At 34.1% G+C, this 20,774-nt stretch overlaps 3 protein-coding genes across 4 annotated transcripts; 1 reads left to right on the top strand and 2 right to left on the bottom strand.

Moving 5' to 3' along the window:
* Positions 1-1,182: 1,182 nt before the first annotated feature.
* On the bottom strand, positions 1,183-7,648 carry LOC106168919 (peptidyl-prolyl cis-trans isomerase D). Its single transcript, XM_013548180.2, has 10 exons — positions 7,492-7,648; positions 6,283-6,420; positions 5,551-5,657; positions 4,937-5,125; positions 4,536-4,658; positions 4,041-4,147; positions 3,301-3,393; positions 2,636-2,780; positions 2,152-2,194; positions 1,183-1,929 (listed from the first exon to the last, which is right to left on the bottom strand). Exons 1-10 carry the CDS (start codon positions 7,598-7,600, stop codon positions 1,838-1,840), a joined length of 1,146 nt encoding a protein of 381 aa, XP_013403634.2. The 5' UTR covers positions 7,601-7,648; the 3' UTR covers positions 1,183-1,837.
* LOC106168920 (AN1-type zinc finger protein 2A) lies at positions 7,599-13,291 on the top strand. 2 transcript variants are annotated; one of them, XM_013548181.2, is made up of 11 exons: positions 7,599-7,713; positions 8,051-8,093; positions 8,313-8,364; positions 8,872-9,006; positions 9,596-9,640; positions 10,863-10,978; positions 11,221-11,346; positions 11,490-11,556; positions 11,799-11,881; positions 12,209-12,293; positions 12,636-13,291. In XM_013548181.2, exons 1-11 carry the CDS (start codon positions 7,659-7,661, stop codon positions 12,675-12,677), a joined length of 849 nt encoding a protein of 282 aa, XP_013403635.2. In that variant the 5' UTR covers positions 7,599-7,658; the 3' UTR covers positions 12,678-13,291. The 2 variants fall into 2 exon arrangements, with proteins under 2 accessions (XP_013403635.2, XP_013403636.2); XM_013548182.2 differs by having other exon boundaries at positions 12,609-13,291.
* Positions 13,292-13,838: 547 nt separating this feature from the next.
* LOC106168918 (G2/mitotic-specific cyclin-A) lies at positions 13,839-18,231 on the bottom strand. The gene is made up of 9 exons (XM_013548179.2): positions 17,829-18,231; positions 17,487-17,706; positions 17,133-17,263; positions 16,721-16,944; positions 16,388-16,463; positions 16,100-16,228; positions 15,767-15,880; positions 15,331-15,464; positions 13,839-15,139 (listed from the first exon to the last, which is right to left on the bottom strand). The coding sequence occupies exons 1-9, from the start codon at positions 18,012-18,014 to the stop codon at positions 15,079-15,081; spliced, it is 1,275 nt and encodes a 424-aa protein (XP_013403633.2). The 5' UTR covers positions 18,015-18,231; the 3' UTR covers positions 13,839-15,078.
* Positions 18,232-20,774: the final 2,543 nt, after the last annotated feature.

The following is a 20,774-nucleotide window of genomic DNA, read 5'->3' as shown; positions in this document are numbered from 1 at the left end:
GACCACCTTCAAGACAACCATACATATTTATTGCCATTGTCACTCGAGGACTATTTTCAACAAGTTGGTAGAGATGCGCAGAAGTGATCCACTTGTTCAAAATCTTTTGGCACTGTAAATTGTGCACTTTGACAAGATTTCATCTACTTCCAATCTTGAAACCAGTTGCAGTGTTTTTTTTTTCAATTGACATACATCCCCAATGATGAAAATAAAAACATTTTTTGCCTTTTTATTGAAAAAAAATTGATAAAAACAAGACAATTGTTAACATTATATTTACTGTCTTTGTATTTCAAATGAAAAGAAAAGAATACTTCACTTGGAAAAAAAAACTTTTCATTCTCTGAACAATTGTTGGAATTTCTTTTAATTTCAATTTGAATAGGTCAGAAGATACTTGAATAATATGTATTGAAGTTATCAAAGATTTAACATCCAAAGAGCATGTTGTTCATGACATGGGTACAATTTCTCAGCATCAAATAATTCTTAATATTTTGTTAATTGTATAATAAAAATAAACAATGCTCTTCAAGCCTTAAAGCAATAGCTTTACAAAATTAGAATTTTTTTCAGACAAATAAAAACATTCAATTTCAAGTTACTGAAATATCCTATCGTAGCAGTCAAATCATGCTCCAACACTAACACAAAACACAGTTACCAAATACAGAGATTACAAGCCATACACAGACCATGTTTCTGTTTTCACGAAATGGTACATGTACTTTAAATGTTAAAGGGATAATAACTCTTCGTATGAGGTCTATATTTCACAATAAAAACATTGTGAATAACTCACAGAAATATAAATATATTCTGTTTTACAACAAAAACAGCAGTTATAGCTATTATTCTGACATCTGAGCTTGTCTTCAGATCACGTGACCTCCACTGATGGCTATACTCTGTTATAATCTCTTAAGAGATTTTAACAAAAAACCAAACTTTTTAGAAAAAAAAATAGGGACAAACTTTGAATGTAAAAATGGATTCATTAACCATTGGTAAGTATGGGAAAATTGTTGTTTACTCCAGGAAAATTCATTTTTTGGCCAAAATGAAGAGTTATTATCCCTTTAATCTTTCCAGTTCGGTCTCTGTCTTGAGACCAGTTAGACACTGGCTTCTATAATTGTCACCTTAGCAAGGAAAGAAGAAAAAATTGAACACCTGCCATGTAGTACAACTTATAGGCAATAAACCTATGTTTCTTTTTTAAATATTCCATAGTTAAATAACAATTAGGGGCCCTGGCAAAATATATAAAGCCTAGCCTTGAAACACTTCATTTGATATGCAGAATTTGAAGACAAGAGCTGATCACCCCTTTTACAATAATAAAGAAGTCTTCATTTCAGAATATCCACTTTCACTTCGAAAAGTGTAGGACTATCTGCCATGACTTGGAGCCTACTTTCTACCAAATCCCACAATCTCTCTGGGGTTGTTACTGAGGTATTCCCCATTGGACGCAGGCCATTAAATATCCTCTTGTCTCTTGCAAAATGCATTCTTTAGTCTTAACTTTAACAAAATTTGTGCAGTTGTGAGAGTCCAGTATGACAGGAATGGTATTCCGCTGGGAACCGGAGTCGGTACTCCATTACTTTGTGCAAGTGACATCCGTCCCAAATACTGACCCTGATACTCCAACTAACTCTAATCTGTACTAATCACATGGGACCTCGGACTTCAGTTCCTAGGACTGCCATTCCTGTCACACTGGCGATGGTCTGTCTCCAATCTCAATCTTGCAGTGATAGTGAGAGGAATGCAACAATTTCTATACAACCCTTAAAGAATGTTAATATCTGGTAATTATCTACTGGCATTAAGATGCAAACATCTTTTTGTACATTTGCTTTTCCTTTTCTGCATTTGCTTTTTTGACATTCTTCACTTTGTTGATCTCTTGTATTATGCCTGAAAAAAAGGATTGATACCAATTACTAATGTTATATTTATCAAAGATGGAAAATGTCCATACTTGAACATGAACACAACATTAATCTTTTACAATAACACTGTTGGTGAGTTGACAGTCCAATTTCTCACCATAACTATGTTAAATTTACTCTTTTATGCTTTCACCTAATTCCAATGCAATACAGCTGATACTGTGTTAGAATATTGGCAGTGAAGTACCTTTATCTTGTGGTTCCTGCTGCAGGGCAGTGTTGAGATCCTTCTGTGAAAGAAGAAAAGACATTTCTCAGTAGTCATGCAGTTGCACAATTTGAAGTACAACTTCTCATAAAACACCTGATTTGCTTAACAACCCAGTTTTACAAGGACAAAGTTCGATTATTCCTGAAAATTATTTTCTCTTCAGTGATGTTGGATTAATTTTTTTTCTTTTACACTGCCTTCAAATGAGAACCACTACTTCTTTTTAAATGGATTCTATTTTAAATACAAACTTACATTTAAGTCATGCAGACTTTATATGTTCATTTCTACAAACCATCACTAATTCAAAGGACACAAATAGATACAAAATCTGCCCCTTACCATTCCCTCAAACACTCACCCCACCATCCTCAGCCAAAAAGGTGAATTAAAACATTATAAAGATTCAATATAAATCTAGACAATATTATGAAATATAATATCATCCACGTTAACATACCAATGCTTCATCCCAATTTTTCAGACCTGACTGTGCCTGGCCTCTTCTGAAGAGTGCTTTAGTGTTCTTATGGTCGATATCCAAAGCTTCATTGCAGTGAGTCAGACTAATCTCGTAGTCCTGGAGCTTAAGACAAGACGCAGCTCTGAAAAATGCAATTGCAACTAGTTAAATCACAGAGCATTTGACAGAATAATAATGATAATTATGAAAATAATAATTATAATGGTGAAGTTAAATATTAAGTATTGACTATTTAGAGATGTTATTATTTGTTAGAGTGATTATTTAACCCCTAAAATCTACAGGTACCCAGCACACAGTCAAGTGAATATTTTGCAACCACTGTTGTTATAATTATGACCATGCTTTCAGGAAACAAGTGTAATGTTTATAAAACTGATTAGCATTATCAAATCTATTATTTTAATGATTACCAATCGCATGTGAATTATCATTCAATGAGATACATGTGACCAATTCTCTCACAAGTTATAGCCCGTCCTATGTCATTCTCTCAAATTTTTTCAATATAAGTAGATTTTCCAGGCTCACATTAATAAAATGACTATCAAACAAATGTTTGGCACTCTGATACATTTCAAACAGTCTTTAAAATATTTTGTAGTCACAAATGTATCAATCATTTTGTGACTTTTACTTACATATTGAGAATTACAGGCAACATTGCTTTGTTTTCTACCTCAATTTCTTCCTCGCCACAAAACTGCAAAGTTTCATCCATTTTCTTCAGGTATCTGAAAATTACAGAAATCAAAGCAAATAGCAGATTATAACTTATCCAAAGGCATAATTACTCATACTTCAGGGATTCCTCAATTGTTAGAACTTATTTCTCTTTAATCGTTTTCTTCTGCATTAATTGTTCTCAAAGATCTTTTTTTCCCTAGAGATAAAAATGCTGTAGATCCTGATAAGTGAAAGTGTAAACCTCAGCTTGTGACTCATGGGCTACTAGTAAATGTTAAATCAGCAAATATCTGGGAGGTTATTCACAACAGATGATTATCAGATTTACTGATCCCCAGATTGAATATGGCGGTCCCCACATGAAAGCAGAGCCAACTAATCCCCTGATGGTCTCCCTGCCTCCACATGCGCTGTCCCTGCAGGGGTCTAGCAATTAAACTTCAGAGCTGTGATTTAATCCATTCAGTGGCGCGTATGGCAACGGGGAGACCATCAGTGGATTAGTCGGTTCTGCAGTCATGTGGACCACCATATTTGATCCGCAGATCAGTAAATCCTACAACAGAGTGGAGAGTGAATTTTGTAATTAACTTTGAAATAAGTTTTAAACAACTGAACAGATAGATGTGCTTTTCAAATTCCTGGTCTTGCAAAAAAAAAAAATAATAATAATAATAATAATAACAATACTCACCTTAAAGCCTTCATATATTTCATTTTTGCTTTATCAAATTCTTTGTTCTTGAAAAAAGTGTTCCCTACTCCTTTGATAAGCATTGCAACTTCAAGAATTTTTTCCTTCTATAAAAAAGGAAATAAGGGGCTGTGTTAACATCAAAAGAGAATTACTATATTTGTGACACAAATGAAGTCTTTAAAACAAAGGCCACTGTCAGAGAGTAGTAAATGGTAGCACCAGGCTCGATCTGCAAATTGAAGTATGGATATTTAATGCAATAATTAATTTAAAAAAATCTAGGTTGTATTCTCTATGGTTTTCCACGTGCAAATACTTGAAAATATGACTCCTATTTAGTTAACTTTTACTGCTTCCTTATAAATCAGGCTCACTGATCCCAACATTCCCAAAGACCACAAAACATTACCCAGTACATTCACTTATAGCCAGATAAATATTTAAGCAAGCTTATTTTGACAGTGATAACAAAAACACATATTAAGATCTCACTTGATGAAAGTCTAAATCAGAGTCTTCTGGATAATTGGCATAGCAGTCTTCGGTTCCATCATTTACGGCAAAACCATCCGGCTCTCCAGGCTGCAGCTCCCCACAATCCACTATCACACATGGCTAAAATTTTACAGTTAACCCCATTATGAGATGTTCAACTTCAAATACATCAAAGCTGAACATGCATCACACTCATTTTTCAATTCAAAACTGATTTTTAAAAACACATTTTTATGTGAACCATGACTGCACATGTATTTAATAATTTATCCTGGTTTTCATAAATGCAAAATATGATCAATTAATGCAATGTATAACTGTAATTTGTATTAATTATTATGTTTTTTGTGATTATATCACAATTTCACAGAGTCAAAATAAGCATTTTTAAACCTTACCTTAACTGGTTTAGACTCCTTGACTTCTGTGTTCTCCAGTGCTCTCACTGTCCCCATTCCTTTCAGGACTTTTCCGAACACCACATGCTTGTTGTCTAAATGCTCTGTCACCACGGTTGTGATGAAGAATTGAGATCCATTAGTGTTTGGACCAGCATTAGCCATTGACAACAACCCTGGTCTGTCATGCTGTAATTGGAATCAAAATTTGAATTTCATTTTGATGAGGGAAAGATCCATTTGTTTTGCTATCATTTTTCGTTTAAAAAATTACATACACACATAAAATATTCATACAGCTTTCGAACTCTTAGGTATTTTTCTCAGTTATGTTCAAAATAAGCAAGTATTCAGAATAAACAATGTGTCAACATTATGAAATAATTATCAACATAATCTGCTTTGATTATGATCTTATATCCATTAATGAGGTCTGATAAACCATGATGCTGATGTATTATTTATACAGTTTTCCTACACCTTTTTCAACATTACTTTTCTGAGGTTTGCAAAATAAGATATCACCAAAAGCAAGTCTATAATTGTTAAACTTACCATATGTAGTATAGAACTTAAAATTACAACCTATAATTCAAAGCAAAAAATGAACAAACCTTATACTGAAAATTCTCATCTTCAAACTTTTCACCATAAATACTTTCTCCTCCTGTTCCATCTCCATTAGTGAAGTCCCCACCCTGGATCATAAAATCCTTGATGACTGAAAAAAAAAACAGTTTGTGAGCTCTTGTCCAATTATAAAAACTACACCTTATCACACTGAATAACCGCTACATGGTTTCTGTTTTATACCAGACTCGAGAGGCACTGAATTCAGCATATTCAGGCCCTTAGGCAGGGGTAAGGTGTTCATATGAACTACCATTTTCATGGCTCAAAAAGGACCCTTTGAAATCAAAATTTCATGTAGGTTTTTTTACTATCATTTCCTAAGTTTGGTCAACTAATGAGTAAAATGGGTCGTTTCCCCCCCCCCCCCCCCACCCCCACCCCCAATAAAGAGCCCATTTTTACATTTTCAGCTACAGGCCAAATATTGATATTGTTAGGCAAAGACAAAACAAAAACTTTGCTGATGGAGATATGAATTCCTGAAATTTTACTATACATTTTACTGTACTGTATTTTACTTGTCACAAGTTTTAAATTCAATACACTTTTATTTTCCAAAGAAGTTCTTACACCAACATTTAATGTATATAAATATTAAGTTGACTAGCTCAACTTGACCATGCTATTGGATTCGTGACACAATCTATGCTGAATGTTTAATATCAGAAAGTTAGGTTAAAATGGGTTATACCAGTATAACAAAGTCTACTTACTTCTGTGGAATGTACATCCCTTGTAATGAAGAGGCTTTCCTGATACCCCATCTCCCTTTTCTCCAGTACAAAGGGCCCTGAAGTTCTCAGCTGTTTTGGGTACAACATCTTTGAACAGTTCAAATACTATCCTGCCAGCTATAAAAAGATATACTCAGTATATAATGCTGATTAATGGGAATTTAAGCCTTCTGGTATATTATTATTTCATGTATATACATACCTAAATAATAACAATAATAATAATAATGATAATAATTACAATAATAATATGTTAATTAATATATAGCAACCAAAATGTTGAAGTTGTACATGAACTGGATTAGAATAAAATTTACTAAACAATTTTAAAGCAAAAATATGAAATGAAAAAAAAAAGAACATTTTGTAATCCTCTCATTTCTTCACAGGAAGCAAAATTGATGCATTTTAAAATATATATTTTATCACCTTTTTAATATTGGAAACAAGAAAAAAGTTGATATTTGTTCTTCCTATTCCATCTGGGATCTGTGGTTTTTGTATATTGCATTTTATAGAAAAAAAGTACAATTCTCACTTTTCCATTTTTCTTTTTAACCCCATACATGGACCATGGAGGTATGAAATTTAAAGATTTATATATACTATTATATATACACGAGAATCTTTAAACCAGGTAAAATAAAAACAATAAAAATGTCCTTGTTAATAAAATGGTAACATGTCTTCCATCTTTTAAGTAATAATGCTATAAATCAGGCATTCTTTTTTAAAGGCTTTGCTACAAATGTTATATTCATATTTTGGCTTTATTCAAAATATAAAAAATATCTAGTTTTACTCGTTTGAACTTTAGTACATGTAGATCTACTAGTACAGATGTTAGTCTAATGATCCATGATAGCCAATGATCATTCAATTTTAAAACGTTCAGATTCGTCCTAAAATATGCCTGACCAAGTTGATAACGGTACTGACCGATCCAACATATTAAGGTGACTAACTGTGATTGAAATTATTACCTAAGACACACCGAAAACAGACCAGAAACTTCTAGAATTCCCACGTGGTTTCTAAATATAGCACAACATTAATGGGAAGTTCAGAATGACGGAGCAATTTCGCGCTTATAAATATTTGTAATGGCATTCAAACCAGAACACGTGATGCTCTAAAAGTTTCAAATTCAAATTTAGAACATAAATTTCAAATTTATGCGACATTTACCTTCTTCATTGCCGATTTTAATGTCAAAAAAGCAACGGGGATTCCCTTCTGCAGTTTCCGCCATTTTGGGATTTTCAGAAATGAAAACGAGGATTTGTGATGTCATCATGGATTCTCCCTATATAAATGCGCGCGCATAGTTGTGTCGTCATTATCAGGAACAGAAAATGGAGCTCCCTCACTTAGGACAGCAGTGCTCAGAAAGTTTTTGTAAACAACTTGGTATGTAATTCGCAAATTCTAAAAACGAAATTATAGCTTTAAACAGTAAACATGAGATACATTACTCAAATGTTAAATTCGTTTAAAAATAATCAGATTAACGACTAAAACAGCACTTGAAAATTATAGAGAAAGGATGACCAACAGAATTGAGGTTTCCATTCAATGACTCACAGTTAAAATTTACTTGTTGAAGTTTTTTGTGGGTTATGTATTAGAAATATCATTTCATACTAGGCTAGTTCTAAGAAAGCACAGTGCATTCCCACCCCAACATCCCCAAGAAAACAATTTCATGATGTATCCCAAAGTTATAGGAGTAACTTTGTACTTTCAGATTTCCTGCCCCTGAAATGTGATGCATGCCAGAAGATATTTTGGTAAGCTGAATTTTTATGTCTTGTCTATATTCCAGGAACCACCATACATTACACATTAACTATTTACTTGCTTATAATTATGTTAAGCATATAAAATAGTAAATAAACGTATCATACATTACAAAACATGTAACTTTAAATGAAATGCTAAACATTTGGTTATACTGTGCTGACAAATTTGATCAAACGAAGCTTAAAAGATTAACATTACTTTTTCAGTAAAGATCATTTCCAGTATCAGCACCATAACTGCCCAGAATCATTTAAGAAGGTGAGTTATATATATATATATATATATATATATATATATATATATATGTATATATATATATATATATATATATATATAAAGACTGTGTTCAACAAAAACTTGAGACAAAAATTTGTAATTTTAGAAGTAACCCTGATTTTCTGAGAGCTAATTAACAATATTAGTTCCAATTTTGAGCTTGTTATGTAGATTATGTATGTTTTTATTTAGTGTATATACTATACTTTGTCATCATTAATTCGACCATAATAATTTAAAATCAGTAAAACTTTGGCACTTGGTAAATTAATACAATACATTTGCTTTGTATTTAAGAAAACTTGGTGTTGTTAAACTTTTCTTTTATCTCATAGATTGAAAGGTCAGATATAAATTAACGATATAACTGCAGGATCAGCTCAATCTGTTAAATTTACTAGTTATTTATCACAAAAACACCATTTTTTGATCAGGACAGTCCATCAATTATACTAGTCATTTATCACAAATACAACATTTATTTGTCAGGACAATCAGGTTCCAGTGTGTCCACTGTGTAACAAGCCTATCCCTGTGGACAGGGGTGAGTTGCCGGACATCAAAGTTGGTCAGCACATAGACACAGACTGCCAGTCTGACCCAGCAAAAGCAAGGAGAGGGCAGGTAGGTAGGAGAGAAAGACCATAGATTTATGAAAATAGATTGATAGTTGACATACAGATAACACACACACACACACACACACACACACACACACACACACACACACACACACACACACACACACACACACACACACTTGTACATGTCATTTCCTCAGCTCTGTCTTTGAGCTTACAGTGTTAAAAGAAAAAGGATGTTAACATTTCCAGTTATACTTTCACAAGTCTTTAAATAGAATCTGTAAAGAAGGACACATTGCTTGTAAAAGAAATTGAAAGACAGTGCATGATGAAGACATTTTATCATGCTGACTCTGTAAAATATTTATTTTCCTAAGGCCTTAAATGTAAGATTTTTAGTTATGAAGGAAAGAAGTCACAATAGGAAAAAAGCAACAACATAGTACATGCATTAATTTTTGATGAGGCTTGTAGCATTTGGCCAACATTTTAGGTGTGAAACTTGACTGAAAGGATTCGGAACTGAAAATATCAAAACATGATCTGTGCATTGAGAAAAAGGCGATTTCATATCTATTCAAATAAATGTCATACTCAATATCATATTATTTATCATCTTCTACTTCCAGGTTTACCAGAACAGGTGCTCTAAAAAAGGCTGCAAAACAAGAGAGGTGAGTACATGATTATTCTCATCGTTAAAAAATAAAAAAAAATCATATTTGTTCACATTTTCCATTCATGGCTCTGCATTCATTCATCATAGATCAATGCTGCACATTATGGGACTGCATTTTACTGTCCATTTATTTTAGTCTTAATAAAGTGTAATTACACATTAGGCCACACTTTTTTATTTTTATGGATGACATCCTCTGAGTACCCCAAAATCGGTGCGAGAGGGCGAAAAAAAAAAAAAAACAGTCCAAAAAAAAAAAAACTGCTTAAGTAAAGGAATGCTGTCAGTACACAGCTGGAAACACACATTTAACCACAGAAACACGTATCAAACTAACAATATGTCTTTATCCATGCTCTCAAAATATTAAAGCATTGTGAATACGTCGTAGAAATGTAAAAAAAGTCATGAATTGATATACTTCATATTACCAAATCTATTTAAGGTTATTTCATGCATTCATTTGGTATAGCAATCAATAAAACAAATATCAATCAAACAGTGTGTCTTTATTTGTATTCTCAGAATATTAAAACATTTTGAACACTTCACAGAAATGTTTAAAAAATGATGCAAAGATATGCTTAATACTACCAAATCTATTAAAGGTCATTTCAGACGATGCCATTTTGTCAACTTCAACTCACACGAAGCAGCTAAACTGTCAGGTGGCCTGTCCGACCTTCAGCCCACCAAATACCTCGACGCCCTTGTTGACCCTTTTTTCGCTACAGAAAACCTGGTATTAATGTGCTGCTTTATACAGAATGTCACAGAAATGTTTCGGCCGCCGCCAGCCTTTCGCACAATTGTAAAAAGGTGATATCTCCATGCCCAATATCAATGGCATACCAATCCAAAACGATGGCGCCCGTTCTCTTTATGACTTTTATTGTTGTGTAATTTGAAAGTAATCCTAGAGATGAATTTGACAGCAAAGTAGCCGCATTTCCACGTGGCGAAAATACGCATGCGCAGAAAGCTCATTTCCTTGCAAATTCAATAACAACGTTTGCGACAACCGACTTCGTTGGGGGCTGGGGGGGGGGCTTTTTTTTTTTTTTTTTTTGGAGAACGGGCGAAAATCCGTGCGCGCGCAGGATGTCATCCATAAAATTAAAAAAGTGTGGCCTTACATAAGTTTGAAATCGGCAAATCTTAATATTTGATTTTATACATATTTTACATTTATCTTTGTGCATATGTATCTATTTCAGCTAGTGCCAGTTGTCTGTGAGAAATGCCACAAGAATTTTTGTTTCAAGCATCGTCATGAATCTGACCACAAATGTCAAGGTTTTGAAGGCACAGGCAGAGGAATGTCTAGAGCAGGGTAAATTTATGACACATACAGTACACCTGGCATACGTAATGGTTTCTTATTAATAGCATGCTCTCCTATAATGTACTGAGTCTGGAAAGGTCCCGTCTTACAACAGAGAGCAAACCTGCATTTAAATTAACAGATAAATGGCTGACCCTAATTGACTATATAACCATCTTTGAACATTTTTGGTTCGAAAATTCAGCATTTTCAACATGGCAATTATAATAAAGGTAACCGCTCTGTTTCAGAGCTGCTGCCATGGCACGTAACACTACCAGTTCCAGTCAGTCATCAAAACCTGGTGGTAATAAGTCGACCAGCAACAGCAGACCACAGCAGTCACTGCTCAGTAACATGGGGAGAGACCTGGACAGGTAAGATACTGAAGACATTTACATCAGAAACTGCATGTCATTGACTCTATTTTTATTTTATTTTATTTATTTATTTTTTTTTTTATTTATTTATTTTTTTTTTTTTGTCTCCTAGACCTATATTTTGAATATTTATTCTGTAGAGAAAGAAGAGAGAGAGCTGCTCAGGGACAAGGTGCTACTTCAGCCCAGGCTGTGCAAGGTGCTATGGTATGGTCTACACATATTGTTTTTCGTTGAAATAAATTCTAGGTGGATTAATACTAAGTTGAATGAATAAATAACAGTCATATTTTCTCAAAGCTCAGCATGTTATTTTTGTGATATTAGTGAATGTCTAAAATATGGTCATATTTCAGATAATATACCAAATAATATTGGATTAGAACATTTGAAAAAAAAAATCTTAAACAATTTTGTACACCTTAAAATAAATGTCTGCTTTGTTGTAGTCTGAAGATGAGGCGCTAGCAAGAGCTATAGCACTGTCCATGGCAGATTCACAGCAACAACCTCCTCCACCACAGAACCAACAGTGAGTACAAATCCTTTCAGCTTGAAAATCGGTTTTGTTCATATCCATTAGAAGCACATGTTGAAAATATTTGTGAAGAGCTGGCAAATCTGAAAATTTACCTGTTAGTGCTCAATGAGCTTTGATAATAACTACTGTTATTATAATTTAAATTTCCACATTGAAGTTGTATTGTAATTCAAACATATGACCGAAATTGTATTTTATCCTGAAATATTTATTTTGTTATTATTGAATCATACACCTAGAGGGCACTGTTAATAAATATTTATAAATTGGTGATATTGAGTTTGGATTCTTCATCCGGAAAATCTTGTTTTTCTATAGCATGACACAGCAGGAGCAGGAGGACTTGGCCTTAGCTCAAGCCATTGCTGCAAGTGAACAGGATGCAAGGAGGCAGAATCGACGGGTACAGCAATTAAATATCTTACCTTACTGACAAATAGTTGTTAAGAAAAGGTTTTGAAAATTGGTGTGATTACCTTATATATTTTGGATTCCTGTACTATTTTGTAAAAATCTGGTTATCATATTGGGAGAGAATATGAATGATCTTACATTTCATGATTAAAATCGGTAATCAAAAATATACTTTTTGGACATTTATAATTGCAAATTGATGAACATGTGATTTTTTTCTTAAGAGGAAGCAAAACATAATACCCTTATCAGTATTATTGAAACTTTGTGTTAATCTTGAGTGTTCTTCTGTGTTTGTTTACAGCAAAAGGTGTACTAATTCCATTTCCAGACTCAGGACAGCTCCAACAAATCTTCCTGTAGTCTGTCTTGAAGAGGCCAGCACCACCTACAGTCCATACCTGTCAACAGATGCAGCCCCACCTAGCAACTTCCCCGCAGTGGATATCAAAACAAAATCACATTAAAGGGCCTCTTGTTGAAAATGTCCATTCCTCTCGCTTATAAATGTATTATCCCAGGGATTTGACCTACAAAGACATGGAAATTTGGCCAGAAAAATTTATGTTTATTTTACAGTTACATGTAGCACGAATGAATGTATTCCTTTACATAATTTATTGAATCCTCCGATGCAGTTATTTTTACATTATCGAGCTTTTGAGAATCTTTGCCACCTCATGATTGAAGGGCAGCAGGAGGTTTTTACCACCAACTTTCTTCTGTGCAATTACATGTTTTTATGTGAAAAATTTCCATAAAGTGAACGAGATAACTTTACCTTATCTTTACCTATTTAAATCTTACTTATACTACATATGTATTTATATTGTGGATGATGGTATGTGAAGTAAGTGTATACTGTATTTATGAAAGATTTTTAACCAAGCTTTTATTTTCTATAAATCCTTATAGCCAATGTGCACTCAAACATGTTTATGTAAAACGGTATTGTATATTATTCGAAAATAAATATCTTTGAATGTATTTCAACTGTTCTCAAAGCTAGCAGAAATATGCTTCCATTTTTTGTACGTGCGCCACATATTCCACTCTCAGGAGAACACGAAAAAATAGCTCCATAAAATGCAATTTTCAAGTATATTAAATCTTCCACATGTACATAGCATGAAATTCTTGATATATGAGTATTTATGAGGGGAAATATGGGGGGGGGGGGGGGGGAATTTTAGAAAACTAAGCATATGGAGTGCAGCAGTTAACCAATATAAACTGGATGAGCACAGGATACAAATGTAAAAGCATGGCAGCAGTTTTCAATTTTATACAGTTCTAATTGTTTACTACTACGAACATGTTACCATCCCAAGAACTATTTTCAGTCATTTTGATAACTGTAGAACCATGCTTGGAGGAAAAAAAAAAAACGTGGGAATAGGGAGGAGGGAAATTTACCTACTATTTTCAGACCGATACTACTGGCTTGGCACAATCTAATGAGTAATCCCAGCTTGAATCCATTCTATTTAGGGAGAAGTGCAATCATCAAACTTGAAAACACCGACTAAACAAATAACATTTTTCTTTTTATTTATTTCATACAAATGGCAGACATTGCAAGTTTACACATTTTCCATTCTTATGTACAAATTCCCTGTGGGCTTTAGAATAACTTGCCTAATCTACCATATTCTTGGGAGTTTTTAAAAATATCACTTGCCATGATAGGATTTTCACTTTTGATCAATTTTTGAGACATCTGAAAACCCACATTTATGGTTAAAATCAGAACTACAGAAGTGCATTCACAATTGTGGTCACATTCTCTCAGCATTCATCATTCATGCTCTTTTGTAATTAAAAAGGAAATAAATTGCTTTGGAGTAATGTTTCGAGTGGATCAGAGTAGTATTTTCCAAATCAACAACAGCATGTAAACTTGGTCATTGACATCCAGTAAAAATATGACTAAATAACAGTTCCACATGCTTTAGGGTCATCAAGATAATCTACTTAAATAAAAATAAAGAATAAAGCAACATAGCAGAAATGTAAAATATATACAAAAGACTAAAATAAGACTACTTTAAAAATAAGGTCAAGGTTTTGCGTACAGTTCATAGACTTGCCAGTGTTTTAGATATTATTTATATTGCATTATAAAATCTAAAATAAATAAAACAAGGACTGTTGCACTCATCACAAGAACAAAGTGCAAGACTTTACTCTTGCCTTCCAGAAATCAACTTCACAATATTCTGCAAGACCAAGAAGAAAAAGCATCTTTCAGAATCACAGAATCGTTGAAGTTGATTGCACATTAAAATGTTTCACAGATGCAGTTCCTTTACCAATTTCAGCACTTGGGACTACAAGAGCTTCTTCTGAACTTGGCCCTCACCTCACATATAAAAATGACAACAATTGGGTCTATTTACCTTCTCAGGCCTTGGCTGAATGAAGAATTTGAAAGATTGCACAGTGGAAACCGTTGATTAATTGTTTAAAAAAAAAATAAAAAATAAAAAACTTCACAGATGAAAAAACAACATCACAAATAAAACCAGCAAAAGTTTCAAATTCACAGATTCATACAGGCCTGACAGAAGGACCAACTGCATCATTACAGTCCACACTGAGCAATGCACATTTCATTTTAGCTAAAAATAAAACACGCAGTCTCAAATCATGAAGGGTTATCTGAATGGGTTTTAATGGTCGGCGAATGCGATGAGTTTCAGTCTTGAGATGAGCAGCAAATCACAACTGGTTGTTTGGTTGGAAGATAGCTAGCTACAGTGTCAATAATAGTTTCAGTGAACAGCTCCAGTTGGGAAAGTCAGTCTGGGTGATAGAGTAGACACTTGGTGGTATCTGAAAATATCAAGATACAACTTTAAATATGAACAGATCCGCATGCGTCAGTCTACAAATCCGTCTTAATGTCATCATTTGAAAATATTGTATTTACTCCTTTTACTTGAGAGGTAAAAGACCGACAAAATTTCAGCAAAACTAACACTTATATCCAAATTCTCAAATACAATAAAAGCCAATGTTCTTACTTTGATGACTTGTACTTTTCCCTCACTGCTTGCTGTGGGTGATTTGGAGCATTGGTGAATGTTTTATGCATTGCGTGTATTAATAATTCCAGGGATTTTACACTGTAACCTGTGCTCTGCTGCATATGGTAAGACTGGAAAAACAATTTAAATTATGTTCAACATTTAATCAACATACACAGATGAACTTTTAAACAACCATATGGAGATGTTGTTATAAACTCAATTCAGAGACCAGAGTTTCCACTATCAATTATTGGTATTTTCAGTGGCATTTCAGAAAAGCCTCCAAGTCTTTCTCAAGTGGGATCCAAAATGGCCCCTCTCCTTTACCCAAACATTTATTTCAAATGCATTAGGATTTGAATTCTTTAAAAAAAAAAGAATTTTAAAAAATTAGGTTTCAAATCCATGATTTAACCTGTTTCAAACTTACCCAAGTTTGATGCCCAAGTGTGTGGTTTGCTAAACAGACTGCAGATGCTGCAATTTCGCTGGGCAGAAATTTTAGATATGGGTCAATGTCAATGAGGGTCAGCTCCACCAAATACTGAAAGATGAAGATTTCAAGTTGGTTAACCAATTACTTATGATAAAATATGCAGCGTAAAACAACTAGTTATAAGACAAACTTCTATCCACAACTCCATTATAATAAACTACCCTTTACAGCTTGGATTTCACCTCTGACACTGGAAAAGATGGAACTTCCAGTTATTTTTTACAAATGAGAAACTGATTTGGTGTGGAGAGAGAGAGAGAATAATACCATTGCTAGTGACTTTGTCTGATCATCAGCACCAGAAATCTCCAGGAAGCGTTCACAAAAACAATTGGCAGTGGGCACAGCCACATCAAATGAGAGCACTTTCAGCACTAAATGTTCCATTCTAAGTACCTAGAAAACAAAAATAAAAATACATTTGCAGAGATGAAACTGAAACAATTCCCTCTTGATAAGAACTTTCAGTTGTACAAGTTTTGTTCCCTAATACTGACTTCCACTAAGTTGAAAATAATGAAGTATATTCAATGGACAACACAGAAAACACCTCACCTGTTTCTTTGTGTAAGTGTCATCAGTAATGTAAACAAATTCGCCAACATCTGGAGGATAGATCTCTTCATATTTGCTGTAGAAAAAAAATCCAATTATGTGTTGGGATATAATGATGAAAGCACATTACTGCGAAATTTCATAACGTGTTGGATAAATTACAAATCCATGTGAGAAGTATGATAATTTGTTTGGTCTGTTTAGACATTAAACTTACTAGGCTACTTTTATCACATTTTCCTATCGCTTTGTGCTCATACCCTTGTCAGCTTGAAAATCTTTCAATTTCTTAAGGAAAAAAAAAAAGAATTTGGAAAAACTGAAAACACTTACGCAGCTAAGAACATGCAAGCAGCACCAACTAATTGCAGCTTTCCCCTAAGCACTGACATCTGTGACAAGAACCTATCAATGTAGCTGACGGCTAAACAGAGGGTCTCTCTGTGCAGCTTGTACTCCTCAGCAACCTCAACAAGCCAGTCAACAAGAATACAGCGCATATTTGTCGTGATATCTGGTTGTTTTCTCATGTACTCTGGCTTTGGTCTGTGTCTTCGCTGAAAAAATAAATACAGGAAAATGATGAAATATTTCATTTATTGAAAAAAACATGGCCGATATGTAGAATTCATATTTGTATAAGCAATGAAAATCTTTCTTTTAATCCTACAGTCAGCATGTTTATGTCATCATTGGTTTGAATTTTAAAACTCATTTATTTCAAAACTTCAATCTTTCTTTTTACCTCTGCTTCTCTGAGGTAGGTATAGATATCCCCAGTGTACTCTGGTACTGTCAAGATGATGGCTTCTCTCTCTTCTCCTGGAGTCAGATGAGGCCTTTCTTCCATAGACACATCCAAGCACATAGGAGAATCTACAAAAGGAAGAATTCCATCGGAAAATAATTAAGAGTAATGCATAAAATTTTTCTTTTCGTAATAACCATTCTTAATGTAAAAAATATCACTTAAGATGCTTCGAATTTCTTAAGAAATTAAAAGGTCCCCCAGCTCTAAACCATATAACGTCTGATAGTACAAACGTTTAACCGTTTTCAAATTGGCTGACCTGATTTTTTTGTTTTTATATAATTTTACCTGTTCGTTCATATGCTGTTTCAGCAAGTGAAGTAACTGCTGGATTTAGCTGCAAATTAACATCCGAGCTGTCAACTGGTGGTTTTATCACATGTGTTATCTGAACTTCTGGTTCGTCGTCAACGTGGATTGTGAATCCCTGTGAGGCGGCGATACCGAACGACTTCCCAACCTGGTTTTCATCCTGACCGAATCCCGAAAATGTGCTGGAAGCATTTACCTAATATAAAAGGGAAGGAAATTATGGTTAGAATACTTTGGTGGCAGATGAATAAGTATTCGGGCGGTAAAATTAATCCTGACTGGGACAAAGAAAAAATTTGAAAATGGCGGACGGTTTACCTGCTTGGGTTTGGCCGCCCTCGACGGTTGAACTCTCTGATTTGTGATAGTTCCCAGTGCTACCCTCTTTGTTGCATGAGGCCCATTTGTTTCTCTTTTTGTCTTTCTCATAGCAGCACTAACTCTCGAGTCTGCAGAATCATCAGCTATGTTGGTGAAGCCACCTTGATGAAATTGAAAAGCCATGTTGAATATCCACCGGTTTTTTTCCAAGTCTCTTTTAAAAACGGCTTAAGAAGAAAGAGTAAAATGCTTTACGGTTTGCGTAAAAGATACAAATAAGTAAAAGCAAGGGCTAAAATTCAGCCGGCTATGAGCCCTGTAAAACGATAAAATAGCTGCTCAAATTCCAGCTTGCATCCACATCCACAGCTGGTTTCTTCTATACTGAAGTCGAATCGTTAAATTCCCCGCGAGGCCCCGGGTCGTCCAATCAAATTTTTGCATTCTGGTCACATGGCAAAGCAAACAACAACTCACTGCCTCGCTTTGACCCAGCGCGAAATAACAATTTAGCAAAACTAAGACTAGAAACTGAAAAAGTGAAAATATATTTATTTTATTTTGACAATTCGATTTTCATTGATAATTCTTACAATACTCATCTGTGTGGTTGAATTGCAAATGCAGTCACCTAAAATTGATTTTTTTTGCTCTAGGAGCTAATTATTGCAATTATGCGTGTGGGTGGTTGGGAGTGGGTGAAGTCGGCCTTTGAATCATGCAGATAAGAAATAGGGCCTAATTAATAGACACCCCAATGAAAAATTAATTAATTAATTAATTAATTAATTAAAAATACAAATTATAAAATGAGAAGAAAGTATAGGCGGATTTAAATCATTTTTCGAATAGATAATTATTTTCCTGACATTCCATAAAGGAAATAATATTCCCAATTATTGCATTTGACGTTCTTCGCTTTTACAATATTATACGTGTCTAATAAAAGAAAACATTTTCCCAAAAACTGATGAGTCGCATTTCAAATATTTTTTACGTGTTGCCAATAACTATGTTTAATTCAATGACAATGTCTTTGGAATAAGGTTTAATAAGTAGATTAAGCTTTATATAGGCCCTATGGCTTCCCTGAGACGTTATGGGTCTACATGTAGCCTATAATTACAACTCTCATGTGAAAGGTAAAGTCTGCTGTCTGTTTTTATTCATTCATTCATTCATACATTTTTTATCATATATATATATATATAGATATCTTGTGGAATGTAAAGGTTTAAACGGATCTTTTTTGTCAGTTGTTCAAGGTTGCATTAATTATTCAACTAGTTATACAACTTGCTAGCTTCTAGTGTACGTAGCGAAAAACAATAGCATGTTTCGTTTCGGCAATAAGCTAAGACCAAAAGCCGGAAAGATTAATATCTGTCGTGCCTCGGCAAGGAAATCGCTGTCACGTAGTCTCTTCCTTTCTTTCTCGTCCGGTTATGTAATATTTGCTACAAGCAAAAATCTCCATAGGTAATGTAATGTTTTCATCTCCATCTATAATACCTATTCCTAAAGATGGCTGTAAAGAGACCTTATAATTGACAGCAGGTTAGGGGTTATCTTGTTCATTCAACTAGATAAAATAATCGCTCAGGCGTCACTGTATTTGAAAAGCGCTGCATGCTTTCTTTATTTCGGGTTTTCAAGTGTAAGCGCATATCTACAGGTTTGAAAGTTCTTCTAAGAAAAAATAATAATATCTGTGTTTGTTAATTTGAGCGAAGTCTCAGAAATTGAAAATCAGTAAAAAAAAAAAAAAAAAAAAAAAAAAAAAAAAAAAAAAAAAGACCATGATAGATAATAAAAGGCGGTTTACATGATAGATAATAAAAGGGTTTAATGTTTTGTTTCTGGATCCAATTTTACATTCAGAATATATTGCACTATCTCAGTAGGTATGGTGTTTTCACTCTATTTCTTTTATTGAATTTCAGATACATGTACTTTCCTTTTCCTCTGGGGTCTTACGGTTTCTAATGGTTAGGTATTGGTAAAATAGGAATAAATAAAATTATTACAACAAACTACGGGAGCAGTGTTAGACACAGATAAATGTTTTTGTATAGGTTCACGTTTCTCCTATATGCAAATCTGTACATTTATTACAGTTTTCCCATTTTTAAATTTCGTTTATCTAATCAATCATCTTTTTACTGCTAATTGTAGCTATTTGCATATCTACGTACAAGGTTAGTTATTCATCTATTTTTGCTTCTCAGTCTTGTGTACGATACGATCCAACATTCTTGTAGGTCTTTGGTGGCGCGGCATTTGTCCGGCAGAGAATTTGTCAAGCCTATTTTTACCTGTAGTAAAATGTGTTTCTCGCTTTTCTTTATTTCTTTCTTTGATCTGTACCTTATTTGTGAAGGTCTGATCAACAAATTCATTCATATTGGTAATGACACTGGCTGCCTCCCGTCAGTGCAGCGGGGTGTCAGAGATGGCATTACGATTCAGTGACGATACAAGAACCCCCGTGCGTCTTGGGCGCGTGATATTTTAGCGATTGTGGGGACAAAGCGCTAACTCGCTCTAATCACCATTGTAACCAAACCAAAGATAACTTCTTAATAAAGGTGCGCTTATCGTTGTCGGAAAATCAAAATGCAGGTAATGGGAACAAGCGCCTTTGTCGCTGTGCAAATTCTGATAAGATCTTTGGGACTTAAGCTCAACGACAAGCCCCCATTGGACACTGTTTAAATAATAAAGATGACGATGGCACCATTTATCTGAAGGGTCTTTGAGTTTTCACCCAGCAGCTAGCCCGCTTTTGTTGCGTCGTTATTGCGCCTAAATTACGTTAAAACAGCGTTTTATTTGAGTGTCGCCTTTAAAAGCACATAAAATGAGATGACTCACAAAGCAGTTTCATAATTTAAAGACAACCCGGATATATTCCCAGTATTATCAGACAAGTTCACTTCGAAC

Source organism: Lingula anatina, chromosome 3 (genome assembly GCF_051362555.1).
Source record: "Lingula anatina isolate TDL-2025a chromosome 3, LinAna3.0, whole genome shotgun sequence".
NCBI lineage: Eukaryota > Metazoa > Brachiopoda > Lingulata > Lingulida > Lingulidae > Lingula > Lingula anatina.
The sequence above is the reverse complement of the archived record's forward strand: the minus strand, read 5'-3'. Positions and strand labels throughout refer to the sequence as shown.

Bases quoted from the DNA above. Each gene is read 5' to 3' on its own strand.
- LOC106168918 (XM_013548179.2), bottom strand. From the start codon at position 18,014: ATGGCTTTTCAATTTCATCAAGGTGGCTTCACCAACATAGCTGATGAT. The intron at 17,264-17,486 runs GTAAAATTATAT...TTCCTTTTGTAG, and splicing joins AACAGCATATGAACGAACAG to ATTCTCCTATGTGCTTGGAT. The intron at 16,464-16,720 runs GTAAGTGTTTTC...TTTTTTCTACAG, and splicing joins GCTTGCATGTTCTTAGCTGC to CAAATATGAAGAGATCTATC.
- LOC106168920 (XM_013548181.2), top strand. From the start codon at position 7,659: ATGGAGCTCCCTCACTTAGGACAGCAGTGCTCAGAAAGTTTTTGTAAA. The intron at 7,714-8,050 runs GTATGTAATTCG...TTGTACTTTCAG, and splicing joins AAGTTTTTGTAAACAACTTG to ATTTCCTGCCCCTGAAATGT. The intron at 9,641-10,862 runs GTGAGTACATGA...TATCTATTTCAG, and splicing joins AAGGCTGCAAAACAAGAGAG to CTAGTGCCAGTTGTCTGTGA.
- LOC106168919 (XM_013548180.2), bottom strand. From the start codon at position 7,600: ATGATGACATCACAAATCCTCGTTTTCATTTCTGAAAATCCCAAAATG. The intron at 6,421-7,491 runs GTAAATGTCGCA...ATCTTTTTATAG, and splicing joins TAAAATCGGCAATGAAGAAG to CTGGCAGGATAGTATTTGAA. The intron at 5,658-6,282 runs GTAAGTAGACTT...TTTTTTTTTCAG, and splicing joins GGGATGTACATTCCACAGAA to TCATCAAGGATTTTATGATC.